This window comes from Martes martes (assembly GCF_963455335.1).
Source record: "Martes martes genome assembly, chromosome: 10".
Classification (NCBI taxonomy): Eukaryota; Metazoa; Chordata; class Mammalia; order Carnivora; family Mustelidae; genus Martes; species Martes martes.
The window spans coordinates 10538603-10560482 of NC_137898.1; the positions used below are offsets into that span (position 1 = coordinate 10538603).

Here is a 21880-nt window from a genome sequence, read left to right on the forward strand (position 1 = left end):
AGATTCCGCATTTCCGCCGAGCTCCCAGGAAGCGAAGGCAGCGCTGCTGGTCAGCGGACCCCATGCAGACCAAGGCTGGGTTAAATCCACAAGATTTCTCAAACTAGGGTACAGGGGATGCCCCTTCCAGGAGAGCAACTTTACCAGATGGCAGGAGGGGAAAGGGAGGGAAGGAAGGATTTTTCCATGAAACCAGGGATGCGTTTTGTAGTAGAAAATGGAGAACAAAAGTTTGGGCAGCACTGATCAGGTCTAACTCTCCATGTAGTCACCTAGCCAGCACTCACTAAACTGGACGCTTGATCCCCCAGTCTACCCACGATCCAGCTGCGGTACATGGGATTTATCCGCTTGACCCAAGTATAGGGTCTGCATACTCACCAGTAAGCATCATGCGGTTCAATTGCAGTCTGGTAAGTGAAACAACACTCCTTCTGCCCCCAGCATACCCAAGGTACTGAAGGTCTTGGCTGTAAGAGGCCTGTAATAGGGTCTCTACCCCACCCATCCAGCACCAGCCGAGGGGTTTCTAAGGTAGAAAGAACAAGGGCTGCGGTGGTCGGTCTGGGCTAATCCAAGTGCTGTGGGCATCTCTGCTGAAGGTCTTGTCTGTGCACAGGGGCCTCTGAGACCACAGCGTATGACATTTCCTCAAGAATCTGACATCTGTACAGGCCTGGTATTTCATGGGATGCCCTCTGGGCCATGCTGGTAATCCCCAAATCTTTCCAATGCCCACCTCCCGACCACACAGCGGCTGGGCGACCGTCCCGGTCTGTAGCAGCGAGGGCTGCTGGACCTCCGTACAGCACATCCCCACCCTGTGTCAGCTCTCCTCTGCCCACCACACACTGGAGGACAAAGACCACTGCACTTGGGTCTGCCCCTGGGCCAGGGGCAGAACTGTGACTGGTGAATGTTTGGTTAGTGGAATGTCGGTCTGGTGCGGGAGCGCCTGGCTGGGGTTCTGAAGCCTGGGCTGGCCAGCTTACTGTTCATGACCACCCCAGACCTTGCCCACAGCAGGTGCTCAGCGGTTGGACAGATCCACCGCTGGCCGAACCAACGTCCATCTTCACACCTCCCCACGTTCCCTGCTACCCTTCCCCCTTGCTTCACTCTTGGCACTTCCCACTGTTTCACTCAATACTGTTTCCCTGTTTATTATGTTTTTTTCCATCAGAATGAAAGCTCCTTGGGGGCTGGGGCCTCTGTCTGTATTCCCCGGTACCTACATTTGTGCCTGCTGTACAAAGCGGGCATCCAATAAATGTTTGTTACAGACAGGATGGCGTGAGTGAATCAGATCTGTGGGTCTTCTGCAGAGTTCGGCAGAGGTGAGAGGGAGCTGGGGGGCGGGGGTGGGGGGTGGAGACCTCACTTCCTGAAACCTCCTTAACCTTTCAGTGTTGAGAAGTCGGGGAAGCCGGGTTCAGCTGGCCCGGCGACTGGGCCAGTGGGCTGCAGAGACACCCCAAGGAGCCTTTGGGATGATGAGAGGGAAACTGGTTCCTGACTGCAGCCTCCTGGCCTGGGTTGGACCCATGACTTTGAGACAGAAATACATATTTTAGGGAGTCACCCTCCAGTTGTCAGCTCCCAAGGAACCAGAGAATTTACCCTTCTTGGCTGCAAGGCACTTGAGGAAGGAGGAGGGGGGGGGGGAGGAGGCAGGGGTGGGGCTGAACCTCTTCCCTCCTCCAGTCTCTGCCAGGCCCGGGGTTCCTCTGGGCTTGCGTGCCCTCAAAGGCTCAGAGCCCCTCTGGGGCAGGGTGGCGTGGCGCTAGCGCTGGAGGGCCGTGGCCCAAGTGTGAGTCTGACACAACAGCTGGCCGCAGAAGGCCTCTGGGCCACCACGCACTCAGATCTTGGCCGCTGGCCCCTGGGGTGGCTGCTTCTGCAGCAGTGCCAGTGTGTCCCGCTTCTGAATGGAGCGAAGCTGTTTCTTCTTTGCCCGCTTGAGCTTGGCGGGGTTTCGGATCTGGGGGTGGTGTAAGGAGAGGGCATTAGTGTGGCTGTCATCTTTGCCCTGTGCCCTGGGGACAGGGAGGCCACCCTGTGGGGGTGGGGGGGCCGAAGCATCTCGATCACAGCGCCTAGCCCGGCCACGGTTCAGATCCCCCAAGCAAGGCAACACTCACCACTTGGACAACCTCTGCCCTCCGCTCATTCTCCAGGCGGCGTTTCAGGTTCTCAGCCCGGCGCTGTTTCTTCTCCTGGGAACAGAGGGGATGGGGATCTGAGGCTGGGAATTGGGGCAGCCCTGGTCTCTTAGGCCTCAGAGGAGTGAGAGCTGGCTGAGTTCCCAAGGAGAGCAAAGATCCTCTCGCCCCAGTGCGACTGTTGCTGGCGGTGTGGGCCAGTGAGGAGATATGCCCTTGGCCTGGACTGCGGCTGAGACAGGAGGATGGTGGGTGGGAGGAGGTAAGACACAGGTGTCTCCCCACCTGGAAACTCAGGCACACGCACGACGGCTCCTACACCATCCCCCCGCCATCAACTTCCAGGGGGAAGGGGTGGGCTGGAGCCTTCCCTCAGTCCCACCCTCTCAGGGTCTCCTAAGGTTCATCCAGGTGTGGGGCTGGGGAGTGGGGGAGAGTGGAGGCTACGGGGAAGAGGCTCCCGGGCTCTCTGGCCCCGCTTCAAATCCCAACTCTGCTGCTTCCAAATGAGTGACCTTGGCCAAGCTGACAAGCTCTCTGGGCCTCAAGGCCCCATCTTGAATGTGAAGAGGCTTACACAGGGCTGTCCTGAGGAATAAGTAAACGCACGCCTACACCGGCCTTGGGGGATACCCGGCCCGGCGGGCACACTTCAAACATGGATTCGCTGGGGTCTGTCTTGGGCGTGGGGAGTCCAGTGGCTCTGGCTATGCTGACTGCTGTCCCGGGGCGGGGTGGGGGGGCAAGCAGGTGTCAGCTCCGAGGTCCCTGCATGGTCAGGGGCCTCTCCTGGCTTTGAAGACTCAGGGGAGAAGGGGTGGCCTGGGCCCCTGGGGAGGAGAAAGGAGAAGTGAGATTTGGGCTCCTGTCCGGGGAAGGGGCGGTCTGGGGGTACTGCTGGGGGGCGGTGACAAGAAGTCTGTCTTGCCCAAGAGGTAGTCAGGGCCGCACAGGAAGTAAGATAAGGACCCGCCACACAGCAGCAGCCATACAGGCTGCAGGGCCTCAGCCACAGCTGCACGGGGTGACTCAAAGCAGGGGACAGATGACTGAATTGACTGGCCTAGCCCTTTCCCTTGGTGGCCAGGCTTGGGGTGAGGGGTCTGACTCCTCCTGTGCCCTTGGGATCAGTAGACAAGTGACATCCCTCTGATAACCGCAGTCCTGAAGGGATGTTGCGGAGGACCCCACGTTCTCTGTGTGCTGCCTGCTGGGGCTTCCTGGAGGCTGAAGGGGGGTTGGGGGGGTACCTCTAATGGGGCATTTCCGGCCTGCGGATCAGCAGCAGGGAGGCAGCTGGCGGAAGGTGCGGGGTATCCACTTTGCTGATGTGTGGTGGCTGTCTCTTGAGGAATGATGACGACCCTGAAGCCCGTCTCACCAAATGCTTCCATCAGCAGTGAGGGCCACCATGGGGGACTTGGTCCAGGGCTTCTTCCCACCCTTGAGTCTCTTATGGAGCCCTGGGCTAAACTGGGTGCCGCACTGGGCTTCCCCACCTCGTGGTCCCAGACGGCACTTCTGCTTCTGGCCAGGCTCCTCCCTGCCCCAGGTCCCTTCCAGCAGTCACAGGCTCAGCCCCGAGCTCCAGCCTCAGCCCGGCTGGCTGGTTCCTCACCTGCCGTCGTTTCTCCTTCTCCTCCTCTAGGTGCCGGGCAAAGTCCTTGGCCAGCTTCCTCTCCTGTCGTTCCTTCATCTTCCGCTGCCAGGATGTGCGCAGGGGCTTGTCCTGCACCATTTGGGAGAACCTGGATGGGAGACAACGGGCGCTCGTGTTGTCCGTGGGAGGCGCCCATGCCCACTCTCCCCTCAGCTCTGGGTCTTCCTCCCCAGAACCCAGGCAGAATTGCATCCTCCCCTGCCCGCTCGCCAGGCAGTCACCCCTCCGGGTCTGCGGGAACGGGCCCCAATCACGCCAGCTGCCATTTCTTAAGCCCTAGTTCCGTGTTCCTAAGATGGGTGCTCCTGTTCCTCCCATTTTAAAGAGGAGCAAACCAAGGCTCAAAGAGGTTAAACAACTGCCCAGGTCACCTTCTACCTGAATGGCTGTCAAGACTGAAACCCCTGTCTGTGACCAGAGTCCAGACCACAGAGCCTTTCCGTAAGGTTCTGCTGCTTCTGCCAAGCAAGCTCAGCTTGGGCGCTAATGCTAGGGTTCTCTCCCTCTGGGGGTGGCCCGTTCCATTCCAGAACAGTGTGGGGGGTATGTGAAAATGTGCTGGGCATGAGAGGATATTGGGGGACATCCTAATTTTTGTAAGAGCAGCGCTGCGAAGCAGAATTTCCTGTGACGGTGGAAAGGCTCACTATTCACACTGTCCAGTAAGGCAGCCCCTAGTCACACTGGCAGCTGAGCAACTTGAGATGCGGTTGGTGTGATGGGAGGAATTGAATTTTTAGGTTTTTAAATTTTAATCAACTTACATTGCAGTTGCCACCTGTGGTTAGTGGCTACGCTATTGGGACAACACAGCGCCAGAGCATCAGTTTTACCGGGAGGTTGAGGGCAGACAGACCTGGCTTTCAAGGCCGGGATCTGCCTCCTACTTCTTGGGTGACCTTGGGCAAGGAGCCGGAGTTTCAGTGACTTCCCACGTTAAACAGAAATGACAATGGTTCCTGTTCCAAAGGGTGGTGGGAGGATAAGAGAAGGCTGGAAAAGCATTTAGCACAATGCTCTGCACAGGGGAGGAGCTCATAAACCCCGGCCCTCAGAGGAGGGAGATGGCACACCCGAGGAGCACTGTGCAGGTGGCATCTGGCCTGAGCACGGAAGAGGGGGCACCAGCCGGGCCTTCCCAGCCCACCGCAGGTGCTGCGTCCACTGTCTCTGGGCTCTGCTCACCGCCTACCGAAGCGGCTTCCTTGAAGACCCCGAACATCAATTCAATGGCCCTTTGGCCCTTATCCACAAGACCACCTGTGGCTTCCAAATGTGTTTTAGTTCTACCACAACCACCACTTTACTAGTCTCGCTGCTTTCACCCCTGACGTCCTACTGTCTAATAACCCTGATTTCTCTGCATAGTCTTGAGTTCCCCTTATGCAAAGTGAGGATAATCCTAGCATCAGCTCCTTCATAGAGATGAGTGCAGATTCAATGCCATGAGGCACGCTGGCCCCTCTGTGTGCAAGGCCTTTCCCTGTCCCATCCTTACCAAGATGCTCAGTAGTGTTTTACACGCTCAGTGCTCCATAATACTTTCTAACACAAGGGCAAATAACTGTGACAGATACTAGCTGGTGAAGACCTCACAGCTTTTTATCAAGTTACCGCTGGTTTACCTGCTTCTGCTTCCCTCACTGGAAAGCAGGCAGACAGAGGTAATGCTTGTTGAATGAATACATAACAGGTGCTCTAGGAGAGGTACACAGGTACTCTGAGGAGGAAAGCATCACAGAAATAACCTCTGAGGGCTGGTCTCACCCACCCTGGGATCCCAGAGCATTTTACCACATCCTGATTATAATTACCTGTTTGTGTGAGACCCCCCCCACCCCCAAATGTGAGTTCTCTCCATCCCTGGTCCCATCTCCAGGCTGCACTGGTGCCCCAACACCACAGAGAACCACACTCCTGCCCAACTGTCCCCAGCTTCACCTTTTCTTGGAGCGGTCCTTCCACACCCGCCCCGATTTGGGCTTTCCCATAGGGATTACAGGAACCTCCTCCCCCTCCTTCAACTTCTTGGACGCTGGGGTCTGGGCTGAAGAACTTGTCCGCTTCTGCGCCCCCAGGCTGCTTCTCACCGTCTTCCCGGCCGGAGGTGGCTTGCTCGGCTCGCGCTGACCACGGGGGGAGGCGGGTAACTGGACTGTCGGCTCCTGGAGTGGCCGCGAGGGCTCCGGACCCGGCGCCTGCTCAGCCAGGTAAGGCTCTGGGGATCCTGGGCGCAGCTGATGTCGGGGAGACCCCGGGGTCAGCTCCTTCTTACTCAGTGACAACTCCGAGGCCGGTTTTTCCTGGGTCTGGGAGAACTCTGTGGACTCTCCACTTGGCTTTGGCTGCAATCCGGGGGGTTCTGGACCCGACTCCGTAAGTGTTTGGAGCGACTCCAGGCCTGGGTTCTGCTGGCGCTGGAGGGACGGTGGGCCCGGCTCCGGCTCCCTTCCGGGGGCCCCCAAACCTGCACCCTGCGGTAGAACAGGTGACCCCGGGCTTGTCTCCGGCTGACGTCGGGAGGACTCCAGGCGGGGTTGCTGAGCACTCGGAGACTCGCGCTCCCTCATCTCTTCCGGGTCCGACTTGAACTCCACAAGGGCCCGTCTCGCCAGCAAAACTGAGCTGGGGGTCTCGGGGGATTCAGGGTTTAGGCCTTCCAGCCTCCGGCTGCGCCTGAGCGGCGTATCCATGACGGGTCCTGAAAGTTTCCAATTTTAGCCCACGTGCAGCCTCCACAGTTTCTGGGACCACCGGCGCAGTCCTATGACGTCAGGAGCCGCCCTGCGTGAGGGAGGAGGGGCGTTGCCCGGGAGACCATGTTGGTGATGGGCAGAGAGGCGGGGCCCGAGCTGGCTGGGCTTACAACGCGCGTGCGCAAAGCGCTTCGGCGCATTGACTTCGCTGGGGAGCTCTAGCTTGAGGTCTGAGTTTTCCTTTCGTGCAAATTCAGTCTCCGTGGTGAAAAGAGTGCGCAAGTAGAGAAAGGAAGGGGGTGGGGGACCCACTTCAGGGAGAGAAGAAGATTGGAAAAAGGTCCATGGAAACTTTCTTTGGGCCTCAGTTTTCACGTTGGTAATATGGGTGATTCTGCACAAGCTTAGTGTATCCAACATGATTCTCTCAGAATACGCTTAACTGCCGGAGTTCATGCTACCTGGCGAATCCTGGAAGCGGGCAGTCTCTTAAGGCTTGAGTTATATGTTAAGTGTAACCCCTTCCTTCCCTTCTCCCATCCTGCGCTTAAGTATCAAATCTACAGCTCTCCCTTTTCAACATTTACACCATTCATGCCTGAAGCTGAAGTGCTTACCCTTTGGTAAGATGCACTACCTTTGTGTCCTGGACCATTCAGCCCCAGTTCTGGAAAGAGCGATCAAATCATCACTGACCTTCTTTTCAGCCAAGACAGAGCTCCGTGCCCCAGCGTGTGAGCCAGCCAGCCTTTTCCCCTCTGCGTGAGACCCACGAGGAAGTTTTGATTCACTCACAGCATGTATCTGAGGAAGGAAAGAACGTCTTGGAAGCTGCCCAACCGTATCCCAGTGCTTTTTAGTGTTTCCTTAGAACTGCCGGGGGATGGCCTTCAGGGATCCCAGGACCCCTGTCCAGCTGTCCCAGGGACTTCTTTCACAAACCGCTGTTTCTCCAACTGAGGGGTTATGAGAGGGCCTGGGAAGCTGTCTAAGGGTGTTCAGGGGACAGAGAAAGAAGGCGGGCCAGACAACCAGGCCCTTAGACCATCTTCAGAGGTGAGGCCTGCCCCTACCTGCTGAGTCACTCCACTACTGACACTGAGCAGGAGTGAGGTCAGATTGGGCACCCCCCATGTCTGGAGTGCTGATCAAGGAGGAGGTGAGGAGGAGGAAAACCCAGGCAAAGGTTCCTGGAGAACGGAAAAGTGGGCTGAGAATCCCTTAATACCTCTCGCCCCTGGGCTGGTGCCACAGCACCGAAAGGGCACCCTGATGAGTTCAGCCTGTTGAAATCACCTGCCTAAGGGTAAGGCGATGGCACCTCTTCTCCACCGTCGCTTCATGTCGTTGGAAATAGTTGCACGCCTGTGTGGCAATCATGGGTCAGCTTCTACCTTCCTGGCCGTTCTCCGAAGCTCCATCGGTAGGCTCAGTACCCTCCTCCTGTTCCTGGGCTATGGAAAGCCCAGCAACTCAGCTTCCCACTGCAGAAGCAGCTAGGACCCCTCCTTGCTCAGCTCTCCTAGCCCCCAGCTCTTGGTTCCTTGAATTCTCTGCTGCAGCCTGGAGGCCCGAACGACCTGCCACTCCAAACCAAGCCCAGTGTGCATTACCAGGGGGGCTGGAAAAGACTCTGTACCACTGCTTGGCAGCTGCCCTGCTCCAGGCCACTCTCCGCTCCCTGCCTCCTGAGCTCCTGTCCCCCGCTGGAGGGGTTGCTCACAAAGGCCGGGTGGATTGTATCCCAGCTTAAAATCCTTCAGAAGGGGGTTTCAGATCCCTGCCAGGGTGGTGTGAGGAAGGGAGGTGTTTTATAGACATTTTTTGAATCAGTGTGGAGACATCGAGCAAATTGTGACCCCGAACCCTCCACTCCCTCCTGAGCTTGGTGTGTCAATATCATAATCAGTGGTGTTCAGGGACCCAGGGGAGACGCCTGCATTTTTCAGAAAAGCCCGATGTGACAGCCACTGCTGGGATTCCTTTGCTTTCTACTGCAGTGGTCCCAGCTTCCTTGCCCTCCCCATGGGGCAGGGCTGCTGAAGTGTTCTCTACCCTCCACAGAGTCCCCCAGCAGGACCAAGCCCCAGTTATCTGCAAAGGCAACCTGGTCGTTCACGCACCCTTTTTTGGCTTCTTCCCGGTCCCTGCCTCACTTTCCCACTTCCTTACAGGTGCCTGCTGGGGTCATTTTCTGAACAGACTATTTGCATGTAAGTCCTGTCTCTCAGTTGGTTGTGGAGGAACCCAGCCTAAAGCCCTGGGGTAAGCAATATTGGGCCAGGAATTCTTTCAAGGTCTCTCTCTCTCCAAACCCATTCAGTCCTCATAAAAACCCTGTGAGGCAGGTGCTGTTGATATTACTCCCATTTCACAGATAAAGAAACTGGGGCACAGAGAGGCTGGGATGCTTGCAAAAGTCACACAGCAAATAAATGGGGGAGGTGCCATCCACACCAGCTGTCTGACCTCAGAGCCACAAATTTTTTTTCATTTTCTTCTATTTCTTTTTTTTTTTTTAAAGACTTTATTTATTTATTTGACACAAGCAGGCAGAGAGGCAGGCAGAGAGAGAGAGAGAGGAAGGGAAGCAGGTTTCGGGCTGAGCAGAGAGCCCGACGCGGAGCTCGATCCCAGGACCCTGGGATCATGACCTGAGCCGAACGAAGGCAGAGGCCTAACCCACTGAGCCACCCAGGCGCCCCCTATTTCTTATTTTTCTTGCTCATTCTTTTTTTAAAATTTTTTTTTATTTTTTAATAAACATATAATGTATTTTTAGCCCCAGGGGTACAGGTGTGTGAATTGCCAGGTTTACACACTTCACAGCACTCCCCATAGCACATACACTCCCCAATGTCCATAACCCCACACCCCTCTCCCAACCCCCCTCCCCCAGCAACCCTCAATTTGTTTTGTGAGATTAAGAGTCTCTGATGGTGTGTTTCCCTCCCGATCCCATCTTGTTTCATTTATTCTTTTCCTAACCCCAAACCCCCCACTTTGCATCTCCACTTCCTCACATCAGGGAGATCCTATGATAGTTGTCTTTCTCTGATTGACTTATTTGGCTAAACATAATACCCTCTAGTTCCATCCACATCGTCGCAAGTGGCAAGATTTCATTTCTTTTGATCAGAGCCACAACTCTTAAGAGGAAGTCTCCCTCTTATCTGGCTGAGGAAATCGAGGCACAGAAAAGCTAAGGAGCTCACCTAAAGTCACACTGCTACACACTGAGGTGCTAGGATTACTAAGCTGGGAGGCTTAGCCACCTTGCTCCCCTGTTCCTCACACTGATCCTGGTCTGTGCACTCCCTGGGAGGAGCTGGGTGCCACGCCGCCCCACGGGCCACCTGGGGTTTGGCGTACCACACGCAGCGGGCAGAGCCTGCCGAATCAGCACCACCAGGCTTATGTGAGATCTGCTGACTGAGGAAAACCACGCGCCCACGAAGATAGGCATCAGGTGTTCTTCTCCGAGCATTGGCCCTCCATCCTGCCGAGGGTGCTGCAGTGAGGGGGGTGACAGTCTCCGGATGTCGGGGGCCTGTATCCGTACGGTCTTCTGCTCGGCATGGAGACTGGAGATGGCCAGGGAACGGGTCCTGGGGTCGCCAGTGGCACTAACCGGTAGTCGCTAAGTGCCAGGCCCTCTCCTGGGGGTTTCAGGGGCAGAGGGCTATCACGGGCAGCTGCTCCTGGCTTGTCGCCGCTTGCTGAATGAGGGAGCAGGGGAAGGGACGCCACCTCACAGGGTGTGGGCTAGAGAATGATCACCTGTGCCGGGCAAGAGGCGAACATCCCCATTTTCCCAACTGGGGAATCCGAGGCTGGGAGAGGTCGTGATCTGGCGCAGGGTGACACAGGGTGCGAGGACAGGACTGGGATTTGGGGCTTCCTGATGTCACACCCACACTCTTGCTCTCCAGTCACGGAGCCGGGATTGGAAGCAGGGGGAGCTGAGAGCGTGGAAGGACAGGGCAGTGGGGGGTGGGGTGGGTAGCTGGCAACGGACGTTGGGGGGTGTGACTGGAGTGAGGACAGGGTCCTGATGAGGTAGAGGTGTCCTCTGGCTGGGCTGCCCTTCACTGGGCCCCACGTGTCCAGGCGGCCCTCTCTTCCTTTCAGAGATCTCTTATGTGTTTGAAGACCGTTTTCCTGTAGCTTCCCCAGAATTGCGTTTTACCCAAGCGGAACATCTTCTGCTCCTCCCGTTGTCTTTCTCATGACAACACAGTAAGCCTTCGGGAAAGACAGCAGCGGTTCTCTACAATCCTTCCAGAATGTGCTGTCCAGCACTCCCTCGGGCACCCAGGGCTGACTGCCCCACAGAGAGTTGAGGGCCTTTGTCACCTGCCTAGTCCACGATTCCTATCAGTGTGGCCAGGTCCCTGTCCTCTTCCCAAGGGCCAGCCATCAGTTGAGACTCTCAGTCCGGTTGTAGCTGCCATCGCCTAGATCCTGGACACGGGCTGTTGGTTTTTCCTGGACGGGTGCAGGCTTTGTCACTTGGCCTGGTTGCATTTGACTTTGACCTGCTGGAGAGCCAGCTGTCCTTCTTCAGTACCTGCTCCCCTCCCTCTTTGCATGTGTGAACCACTGCTTCTAGGAACCTGTGCTCAGATCCTGCCGAGAACGTACGAGAGGACAAGCGTTATCGCCTCCGTTCTTATCATGAGTGCTTATCTCAGAGCTTCATCTCTTCTCTGGGTTCCGTAGCTGGCACTGACTTTCAGGTCCTCAGGAGGAGGGGGGAGAGACCTTAGCAGAGGGTTGTAGGGGTGAGGAGGGAGTGGCCCCTGGGACCCTTGGTGTGAGGCCTCCCTCTGCCGGCCCCCACAGCATGTTCTCCTGCCCAAGGCAGGTCAAGGAAGGACTGTGGGGAGTGGTTGGGCAATGAACCCCTGTGGCAGGTGGGAGCATCCCCGCGGAAGGGGTAGCAACTCATACTCCACGGTGTCCAACAGCCATGTTTCTCCAAGTTTGGGGAGCATCTCAATCCTATGGAGGGCGCATTGCAAGACAGTCTTGGGCCCTGACCACAGACATTGTGACTTGATACGTCTGGAGTCGGCCTGAGAGTCTGCGTTTCCCTAAGCTCCCAGGGGCTGCTGCTAGTCCTTGGGCCACGTTTTGAAAGCAGCAATGTGCAGGGGGAAATCAGTGGTTCAGGAAGAGCTTTCCTGCTTCACTTTCCCAGAAAGGGCAGCGCCAAGCTCACCATCACCCGACCATTTATTTACCCACCACATATTTATGGAATGTTTACTCTGTGGCAGGAGCTCAGAGTACAGCAGGGAACGGGGCAGTTGTGGTCCCTGCCAGAAGGCGCGTATGCTGTCTTGGGCATGGATATTAAACACTTGAATCTCAAAACTTTCCTTCGGGGAAGGCTGAGCAGAAATCATTTTCCCTGTTTCCCAGGTGAGGAAATAGCACTGGGGAGAGGTCACATGACTTGCAGAACGGCAGTGGCAGAACCTGAACTCAGGACATTGCTCAGAATGGGGCTGCTGTCCCCTGGCTGGGAGCCATCTCTACTTTATGGGGCTGGGCTTAGGGGGCGAATCTACAGGCCCTGGTGTCAGTAGGTGACAGCGGGGGGCTTCATCCTTATGTATGGAAGGAGAGCTTGACAGATATCATACACTCCCATGCCCACACCCACGACTCTCAGTTCCCAAGACCTGCATAACTGCGGAGTTTCACAGTGAGTCACTTCCCCTCCCTTCCTCCCTGTTTGTTAATTCCTCTCCTCTCATTTCCCCTAAAGTTTGTTTTTCCTAGGCTCTGGCCCTTCCTCAGTGCGATATCTGCCCCAGTGAAGGATGCTGCCCCCAACCAAGATGGCGGCCTCATCTCCAAGGCAACCCCCGAGACTTTGCCTTGGTGACCAACTTGCAAATTATGAGGCCGCTTTCCTGAAGCATGGACCAGCAAGGTCCCTGTTTGAGAATGGGCTCTGCAGACCCCATGGTTGGGAACTCTTGGCTCGTCCTACCTCTGCACACTCTAGCCAGGCACCACAGGGTCTGAGCTGGCTTGCTGAATGCCAGCTTGGTGAGAGGAGGTTTCCTCTGAGTCAACAGTCTTGCTTCTCTGTTCTTCTCACGCACCTTCCAGAAGAACCTCAAGCTCTCCATGGGCAAGATGGGGCAGCTGGCCCTCACTCCCCCGGATCAGCCAGGCTGATTTTTCTGGGTCTCACATCCCAAGGCTTGCTCTACCCAAGGACCACTGTGGAAACAAACAGATCTGTTCCCCCCAAAAGACCCTTCCATCTGTTTACAGATCTTAAAAGTGGAGCATTTATGGTCAATTTTAAGGACATAAAAATTGTGGCGACGTTGATGAGAAGGTATCCTATTGCAGCGGATGGAAAATATGCAAAACCATAGCAATTTCCCCGGAAGTTCAGATAGATGGTAGTGCTTCTGTCCTGAGTGGCTACCAAGCACCGGGGACAAGCGTGTGCTGGGATTATCTCATTTAACCCTCATAGCAACTCCCTGCGGAAGTTGCTCCTCCCTCCCTGGGAGGGAAGGAGAACCGTCCAGAAACAGGCAGTTGGCAAAAGGCAGAGAGAGGATTTGAAGGCAGGACTCTGCCCCCACACCTCCCTGCCTCTGTTTTTGCCACCTGACTTACATCAAGAATTACATCAGGTCATTAGGGAAGCGTGTGCCTTCCAGACAGAGCAGAAGCTGATCCATAAAGAGTTACTCTGCTGCTCTTTTACTTTCCATTCAGAATAAAATCTTACACAATACTCAGATATTATCGCTCTGTGCCTGAGTGGTTTCAGCCCTCTACCTGCAAGATGATTCTGGGCAGATCTAGATACCTGGCTTTTTTGGGTTGTTGTTTTTTTGAGATTAGACACAGAAAGGGATAGAAGGTTAGTTACATTTTCTAAAGTTGCCTGCAACAGGGTCTGCTATCCATGTAGTCTTCTTCCAATGAGACCTTGATACCCCGTCCCTTGGGGGGGGGGTGCTACATCTCTCCTGCATCCAAACCTGGAAAGACCTCTGTGATTGCCTTGGCCAAAAGAGAATGGCAGAACTGTTGCTGTGGGACTTCTGAGACTGGATGATAAGACAGTCATGCGCTTCCTCTTGGCTATCATGGCACGCTCCCTCTTGGACCTCAACTACCGTCTTGCGAGGAAGCCTACGTGGCCTTGTGCAGAAACCACGTGAAGAGGCCAGGGAAGGTGTTCCAGCTGACAGAGCAGCTCAGGTCCCAGTGGACAACCACATCATCTTCCAGGCATGAGCCAAGATGCCTCCAGACGCTTCTAGACCCCACCTGTCAGGTCATTCTCAACTTTGCATCTTCCCAGCAGGGGTTCCCAAAACCATGGGGCAGAGACAACTCTGCCTGCTTTGCTCTGTCCAAGTTCTACACCGCAGGACCTGTAAGCATCATAAGGTAGATATTTTGCATCACTGGGGGTTGGGGTTGTGTGTTATGCAGCAGTGATAACTGGAACGGAAGGTGTTGGCTTACATTCAGGCGTCTGTCTCAAGTGGGAAAGTCTCGTGACCTTGACTGCTTCCTCTCTTGGAGCAGATGTGATTGGCGTGGGTGGCAGCCCATTAGCCCCATGACTTCATTGGAGGCAGATTGGATGGACAAGCCCTTCCTTGTTCTTTAGTTATGATAAATTAATATATTTTACTTGCTTCCTTGCTTATTATTTCCCATTGACTAGAATGTTCATGCTCTCCGGACAGGATCTGTTGTGTTCGTTACTGTATTCCCAGAGTTCAGACTAATACGTGGTACTTCGTAGTTGCCCAATAAATAATTATTGAATGAATGAGTTAACGAAAATAAACATCAAGTGGGCACAGTTTTTGATAACGATTCCTCAGGAGAATTTTGTTAATTTTCCACAGGCTAGTTGTTATGATAATGTAACATCATTTTCTGGACAATGTCTAGCTCACACTGCGATGGGAATTTCTTGAGGATCATAGCAGAGACTAGGATAGAGAAGAGAGGAGAATAGAGAATGGTTAACAGCATCAAGAATTAGTAGTTAAGAATAGGTAAGAGTCCCAACATTTTCTTGAAATTAAAAAAATCGTTAAATGTATATGAGTGGTAGGGGGCCTTTAGGTGTATACTAAGGAGTTCGTTCAAGATGTTTCTAGACATTCTCTAAGGGGATATAGATTCGGTCAACAAATAACAGTTGATTCAAGCAAACTTTGTTGCCTGGCATGTTCTGGGCGTCATGGGTCCACAAAAAAGTGTAAGATGGGGACACTGTCCTCTAGACAGCATTGAGTGCCATGCTGAGTCCAGCTGAAGCCTCTGAGGTAGCCAACTCAGGGAGGCAAGTGAGGCCCAGGCGTAAAACTGATTGGGTTTCAGCAGCTGAGTTTCCTGAGGATGAGGGAATATCAAGGAGGACTTCTTGGAGGAGGCAGGTCCAGGGGGGCAGTTTTCCCAGGCGCTCAGAGGAACGCTGAAACCCCATAGGGATTTATCAGAAATCTACCTGTTAACTCAGGTTTCCACCTGCAGATTCTTACAGAGCTGGTGGAAAGGAAATTAGTGTCTCTTTTGTTAAAATACTCTTAAACAGTTGAGTAAGTACTTCCGTAGGTAATATCCTTAAATAGAAAGAAAACCTTCTCCTCCCTAGCACCGGCACATGTCCTGGGGGAGGTGCTGGCGGGTAATTTTGTGATGTGCATTGCAAGTTGCTGTGTCCACTGGCCCGTCTGGCCGTGTGACTAGCCGACTGGCCATCCCTGGGGTGGGCATTGCTGGTCAGCCAAGGTTCTGAAACCAGCTAAAGTAAAGCAAAGGGCTATGTACCAAGATCATAGCTTCAAGTCTTTAAATGTTTCCTAAACAGTCATTTGGCTGCGAAAGAACCTACAGAGAGAAGAAAATATGAGAGTAAACCATGACCACCTGAACATAGGAGATAACTCTCTTTCAAGAGAGACTTGTTTGCTCCCCAACCAAGTCACTCTGCTGTTGGCGACTGAGTGAGGCTCGCTGGTTCTGTTTTACATGCCCGAGAGGAGAATGGGGAGAGGAAAGACCATTCCAAAGAAACTAGACTTCTATTTGCTGCATGAAATACGACTCCATTTTTATTTATGGGAAAACTATTTCTTCCCATCCTAGGTTAACATTAAACAAATACTGGAAGGTTATTAATTTGAAGCATGCCAAGGATTTCTGGTCCACACCGCAGAAAGGACAGTCTCTGCCAGGTCACATTGTCCTGTTGGTAAGCCTAATAAAACATGGGGGATAAGTTTAGAACCTCCTGGAGGCCATGATTAGGGCTGTGGCCAAGGCAAGCTCACCTGGAGAAATGAGTCCCAGGGTGTATCCTGGAGAGCCCAGGAAGGCACCAGGTGTCTCTGTCCTGTGGTTTGTTCCTTCTTTGGCTGGCTGTTCCTTCTTTGACCAATTCTGTTCCTTTTTGCAAATAAGTATCTTTCGGAGTGCAGCCTTGAGCAGTACTGATCCACTGGGACCAGCACCCTCTGTGGCCGCCCAAGCTCAGTGCTTGAGGCACACCACCTCCTGGTGTCCTCTTTCCTATGTCCTTGGGGCTTTCTGAATGTCAGGAGCAAGTTCCCCATGAGCTACTGTGAGCTGATAACATATCATCCAAATGAGAGCCTTTGTCTCAGTGGGACACCAGGAAGACAGGTGTAAGCTAGACATATCCCAAGGACACGTGGTCCCTCTACCTTGGCACCTCCCAGGTATTGGGGCGTGCATTGTGTGACCTGCTGGCACGTGACAGAGGTGGGCACCAGGAAGCAATGCTCTTCTCAATGTCGATCAACAGACCAACGGTACTTTCTCTGCCGGGGTGAGGCACCTGATTCATGCCTATTCGCCCCCAGGTTTGGATCATTAGGAATCAGAGATACACTGAACGTTAATGTAGCTGGCTATGGGGTCCAACGGTTTCAGCTCTGTGCTCCCAGGCTGTGTGACTCCCCAAGACTTGGTTTCCTGTAGTGTGAAATGGGGTCCAGATTGGTTCCTGTGTCACCGTGTGTTGGGAGGAAGGACTGAGCTGCGTGGGTAGAGACCAGGGATGGAGCCTGGCACCCCATCATTGCTGGGGCAGGATGCTGCTAACCTTATAGATGACATCACTGGGTCCATCAGAATCCCTGACATCAGACACATGCTTTTTTCCTCACACTGTTTTCAGATGCAAACCAGGTGAGCTGAACAAATTTAGGCTCTGTTCTATGGAAGGATTTGGGGTGGGAGTATTTAGGGCAAAAGCTCTCCCATGTTGTCCTCTGCTTTGACTATGTGATCTCCAGCGAGTCCTCAGCATGTGTTTCTCTCCTTCTGAAGGACCCCTCATTTCCCTTTGCCTGGGGGCTTCTAGTCCTTCCCTAGAAGCCAGCTTCAATGTCCCTTCCTCTGTGCTCCTGTTCCATGTTGGAATCCCCCGAGTGCTGGGAGTGGCTGAGTTCCTGGTGGTCTCAGCTAGATGCCAGGCTCTGCTGGGGGAGACTACCCTGCCTGGCCCTCCCTGTCTCCCGAGCACCTGCATGGGGGTCTGGCACAGAGTGGGTGCTCATACATTTTGTCCATGAGAATTTGATCCACAAGGATTCTTCTCAAGCAATCGGTCAGAGAACACAGATTATCCCTCCTGAGACTTCTACTGGCTTCTTCTGTGGAGAGTGGGATATGGCACCATAGGAAGTAGGATGCCTTGCCTGGGATAAGTGGGTATTGTGATGATTAATTTAATGTGTCAACTTGGCTGAGCCACGGTGCCCAGATAGTTGGTCAAACATTTCTCTGGATGTTTCTTTGGAGGGGTTTTTGGGGAAGAGGTTAACAATCAATAGATTGCCCTCTGTAATGTGGGTGGGCCTCATCCAGTCAGTTGAAGGCCTGAACAGAACAAAGACGGACTTTCCTCCAGCGAGAGGCAATCCGCTGGCAGACTGGACCAGAACCGCAACTCCTCCTAAGTCTCCAGCCCACTGGCCCTACCCTGTCAGATTTTAGACCCACCAAGCTTCTCTAATCACATGAAATCAGTAAAGATGTTGAAGAAGAAATATCAGGAGGGACTTCTTTCCTTCTCCACTCACCATTCATCTGAAACTCTTTTCTTCCTTGGGAGGTATTATGAAATAATTACACTTCTTTTTTTTTTTAACAAGTATATTTACATTCAGGACTTGCTACCTATAGATTGTCTTAACGGGGCGTTTTTCTGAAACTTGCCTGGTGTCCTTGGGTGGGGAATGGATGGACTGTATCCTACATTTCCCACTCATGTTCACAAAAATATTTTTATTTAATGGCTTTTCATTTAGCATCAGGGGCCAGAGAAACAAAATCAGGTTAAGTGAGGAATGGGCAGATAATCGTGCCTGCTTGTATCTGTGCCTGTGGACACGATGCCCAGGGTCCCCAGACACCCACACACGGACAAGAGGTGAAACTTCAGTCACTACATCCAGACGGATGTGACTCCAGCTGAATGCCAACCTTTTTTTTTTTTTTTTTAAAGATGTTATTTATTTATTTGGCAGAGATCACAAGTAGGCAGAGAGGCAGGCAGAGAGAGAGAGGACAGAAAGCAGGCTTCCTGCTGAGCAGAGAGCCGGATGTGGGGCTCGATCCCAGGACCCTGGGATCATGACCTGAGCCGAAGGCAGAGGCTTTAACCCACTGAGCCACCCAGGCACCCCGAATGTCAACCTTTTATTGGTAACAAAGCAGCAAGGTTGGGGGATGTTTCCAAGATACCAAGGGCAGGTCTGTCTCCGTGCCAGCGTGTGTGTGTGTGTGTGTGTGTGTGTGTGTGTGTGTGTGCATGTGTAACTGGGGGAGTGATTTGTGGAGCTGGGAAGCCCAACCCCGCAGAGACAGGAATGGAGAGACAGCGGAGCCTCGGAGAGGCCGGGTGCCGGTGAAGAGTCCTTGTGGGCCATGCTGAGCTCAGCTCCCAGGAACAGCAGGGTTCTGGGCTCAGGCAATGGCTGGGGGCTGCTGCACCTGCTGGGCTGGGCTTTCAGGAGGGCCTGCTAAAGCCACGGGCACGTCCTCGGCTGAGTCCAGGTACTAGAGTCGGGAGAGGAAGGAAGAACTAGACAGATCGCCTCCAGTTTGCCCTGAAGCCTCTGCGATCCCATGATCCTTTCAGATCCTTCCAAGCACACTCCCCTTTGACTCAGGCCTCCCCCTCCACAGGCCAGGCCACAGTTGCTGGGCCCCAACCATGGGCTTGGGCAGAGTTCTGCTCCTAGCCATGGCAGCCCCTGGAAAGAAGGTTGCCCAGCAGTCATATCTGGATTCTAGAGCTGGCTGGGACCTCAGACTATCTGAATCTCCCTCTCCTCTGTGGCAGGGGCATCACAATCCCTTTCCTGCCCCCTGGAGGCCGGTCACGAGGGCTGGGGCGCTGAGCTGTTGGCGCGGTTCTCTACGGCACAGACTCCTTTGCAGAAGGCATCCAGGGCCCGGAGGCATCACCCTGGAGGAATCCCCAGAGCACCCCCCCAGCATAGATCCAGAGGGGCTCATCCTGGCCATTGCCCAGAGCCCCCTAGTGTAGACCAGTGGGGCTCACCCTGGCCTTGCACAGAGCCCCCCAGTGTAAACCAGTAGCACTCACCCTGGCCATTGCACAGAACCCCCTAGTGTAGACCAGTGGGGTTCCCTACAGCCACTGCACAGGAGCAACCCCCAGTGAAGACGAGTGAGATTCACCCTGGTCTTGTGCAGGGCCTCCCAGTGTATATCCAGAGGGGCTCGCCCTGGCCTTGCACAGAGACCCCTTCCCCCAGTGTAGACCAGTGGAGCTCAGCTTGGCCTCACACGGAACCCTGCCCCCCAGTGTAGACCAGAGGGGCCCACCTGGCCTTGTACAGTGTAGATCCCAGTGTAGATCCCAAGGTGCTCACCCTGGCCACTGCACAGGAGTCTCCCCAACTCCATATAGAGTCAGTGGGGCTCATCCGGCCACTGCACACTGAGAGAGGATTCTGTCCCCTCCCCCCAACCCTGATGCTCGTGTTGTCCCTTCTCCCTCTGCTTACCCCATCCAGGCTCTGGGGACAGGGAGAAGGTGCTCCGGTCCTGTCTTGTGGAGATCTCTCTGGCCACGTGTAGCCGAGGGTGGCTCGGAAGCCCAGGAAGGTGGTCAGGGAAGTGATGTCCAGCTCCAGGACAGAGGAAGCAGCAGCAGCACCAAGAGACTCTTCTGGGGCACCTGGGAAACCAGGTGAAGACCCTCAGTCTGTACCTCTGGGAGTCAGGCAGCCGATCTGACCAGGAAAACACACTAGGTACTGGGCTGAACATTGGTATGGGGATGGGTACAGGAAGAGAAGCTTCCGAGGAAGGGCCAGTCATCAGCCATCCACTGAGCACCTGCTATGTGTTCATTTAAATCCCAATCACTGGGGTGCCTGGATGGCTCAGTGGGTTAAAGCCTCTGCCTTCAGCTCAGGTCATGATCCCAGGGTCCTGGGATCGAGCCCCGAATCGGGCTCTCTGCTCAGCAGGGAGCCTGCCTCCCCCCTCTCTCAGCTTGCCTCTCTGCTTACTTGTGATCTCTGTCTGCCAAATAAATAAATAAAATCTTTAAAAAAATAAATAAATCCCAATCACTTTCTTGGGTAGGTGCCATTATTAGCCGCTACTTTCATCTTAGGATGAAAGAGAGGTTCAGAAAAACGGAGCACACACTCGTTATTACGAGCACCAGGTATTGTATGTGAGTGACGAATCACTAAATTCTACTCCAGAAATTGAGATGACACTATACGTTAACTAAGTAGAATTTTTTTTTAAAGATTTATTTATTTATTTATTTGACAGATAGAGATCACAAGTAGGCAGAGAGGCAGGCAGAGAGAGGGGGGGAAGCAGGTTTCCTGCTGAGCAGAGAGCCCGATGCAGGGCTCGATCCCAGGACCCTGAGATCATGACCTGAGCCGAAGGCAGAGGCTTTAACCCACTGAGCCACCCAGGCGCCCCCTAAGTAGAATTTAAATACAAATTTGAAAGAAAAAAAGTGAAGTGATCAAAAAGTCAAAAAAAAAAAAAAAAGGAAGGAAAGAAAGAAGGAAAGAGAAATAAAGAGGAAAAGAAAGAAGGAGACAAAGAGAAAGAAAGAAAACCGAAGCCACACAGCTGGTCAGTTAAAGCTGTCTGTTTCCAGACCCTACCTGCTCAGCCACACAGACTTCCCACAGCAAAACGTATAGAGAGGTCAAGTAAGCAAATACAGAGGAGAGTGTCCCCAAGTGCATCTGGCATTAGATCGCTGGTGACCTCCACACCAGAGCTGGGGAGACGATGGGAGGTGAGGAGGTGTAGACAGTGGAAGAATCTTGGCTGTGAAAGAGGAGAGGGGGAGGAGCCAGTCAGACAGAGCTGTGGGGTCTCGGAACTTAGGAAGACGGGAAGGTTGGAGGAGAGAGGGGAAGGTAGAAACAAGGCACGAGGGCCTGGGGCAGCGGGTAGGAGGAACAACTTGTATTCTCCTGGCAGGGAAGGCAAGGATGGGGCCATGTGAAGATTCAGGTACATTTGACAGCAGGAAGGGGGGCGTCTTACGGCTGGGGGTAAGGTCAGGACAGGACAGCAGCAGACTGTGTGTTTCTGTCCTCCTGTGCCCGGGTCGTATGTTGGACCCCATTGTGAAGAGTGGCCTGGTCCTTCCTGGTCCTTTCCTAGGACATAAGCAGACAAGACTCCAACCAGGGTTCCCACCCTCTGTGCTTGCCACATGGGGGTTCATGGTGGTGACTGCACGATGCATTTGTGGGTTGTCCTTCAGATCAGCCCTGGACCCCAATCAGGAGAAGGCGACACTCACTGGTGAAGCCCAGTTACCTGGGTAAAGCCTGGAGCGGACAGATCTGGGTGGAGTTCTGCCTCAGGGCCTCTGTAGGTATATAACCAGATAAAGCAATTAATCCCATTCCCTGGTTCCGGCTTCGGTAAGTGGGAAGTGATAAGACGTCTCTGGGGAGTGGCTTCCAGGATGCAGTGGGGCACAAAAGGGCAGGTGCCTGTTCTCTGCCTTTGCCTTTTGGAGCGGAGGCTCTCACCTGGGTGTACGTGCTGCCGGCGGTCAGCTCCACCACAAAGGCGCCTATCTCAAGGCTGGCAGCCAGCAAGCTGACCAGGTTCATCCCTGTGCTGACCTTCACCTGCTGGGGAGATCAGAGCAGCGGTCGCCATCCAGCCTGCAGGGGAGGGGGCCGGCCTCAAGTGCCATACATCACAGGCTTCCTTCATGGGCTTTGGATCTGGGAAGAACTGTTGATCTGCCCCGGGGGGACTAGGATGGCTCACTAGAGGTAAGAAAGATGTCT

The 21880-nt window shown here is 54.0% G+C and overlaps 1 protein-coding gene across 1 annotated transcript; it reads right to left on the minus strand.

The window, feature by feature from the left end:
- Positions 1 to 1140: 1140 nt before the first annotated feature.
- CCDC86 (coiled-coil domain containing 86) lies at positions 1141 to 6607 on the minus strand. Its single transcript, XM_080816909.1, has 4 exons — positions 5764 to 6607; positions 3781 to 3910; positions 2142 to 2216; positions 1141 to 1981 (listed from the first exon to the last, which is right to left on the minus strand). The coding sequence occupies exons 1-4, from the start codon at positions 6513 to 6515 to the stop codon at positions 1862 to 1864; spliced, it is 1077 nt and encodes a 358-aa protein (XP_080673035.1). The 5' UTR covers positions 6516 to 6607; the 3' UTR covers positions 1141 to 1861.
- Positions 6608 to 21880: the final 15273 nt, after the last annotated feature.

Bases quoted from the DNA above. Each gene is read 5' to 3' on its own strand.
- CCDC86 (XM_080816909.1), bottom strand. From the start codon at position 6,515: ATGGATACGCCGCTCAGGCGCAGCCGGAGGCTGGAAGGCCTAAACCCT. The intron at 3,911-5,763 runs GTGAAGCTGGGG...TCTCCCATCCAG, and splicing joins AAGGACCGCTCCAAGAAAAG to GTTCTCCCAAATGGTGCAGG. The intron at 1,982-2,141 runs GTGAGTGTTGCC...CACCACCCCCAG, and splicing joins GGGCAGAGGTTGTCCAAGTG to ATCCGAAACCCCGCCAAGCT.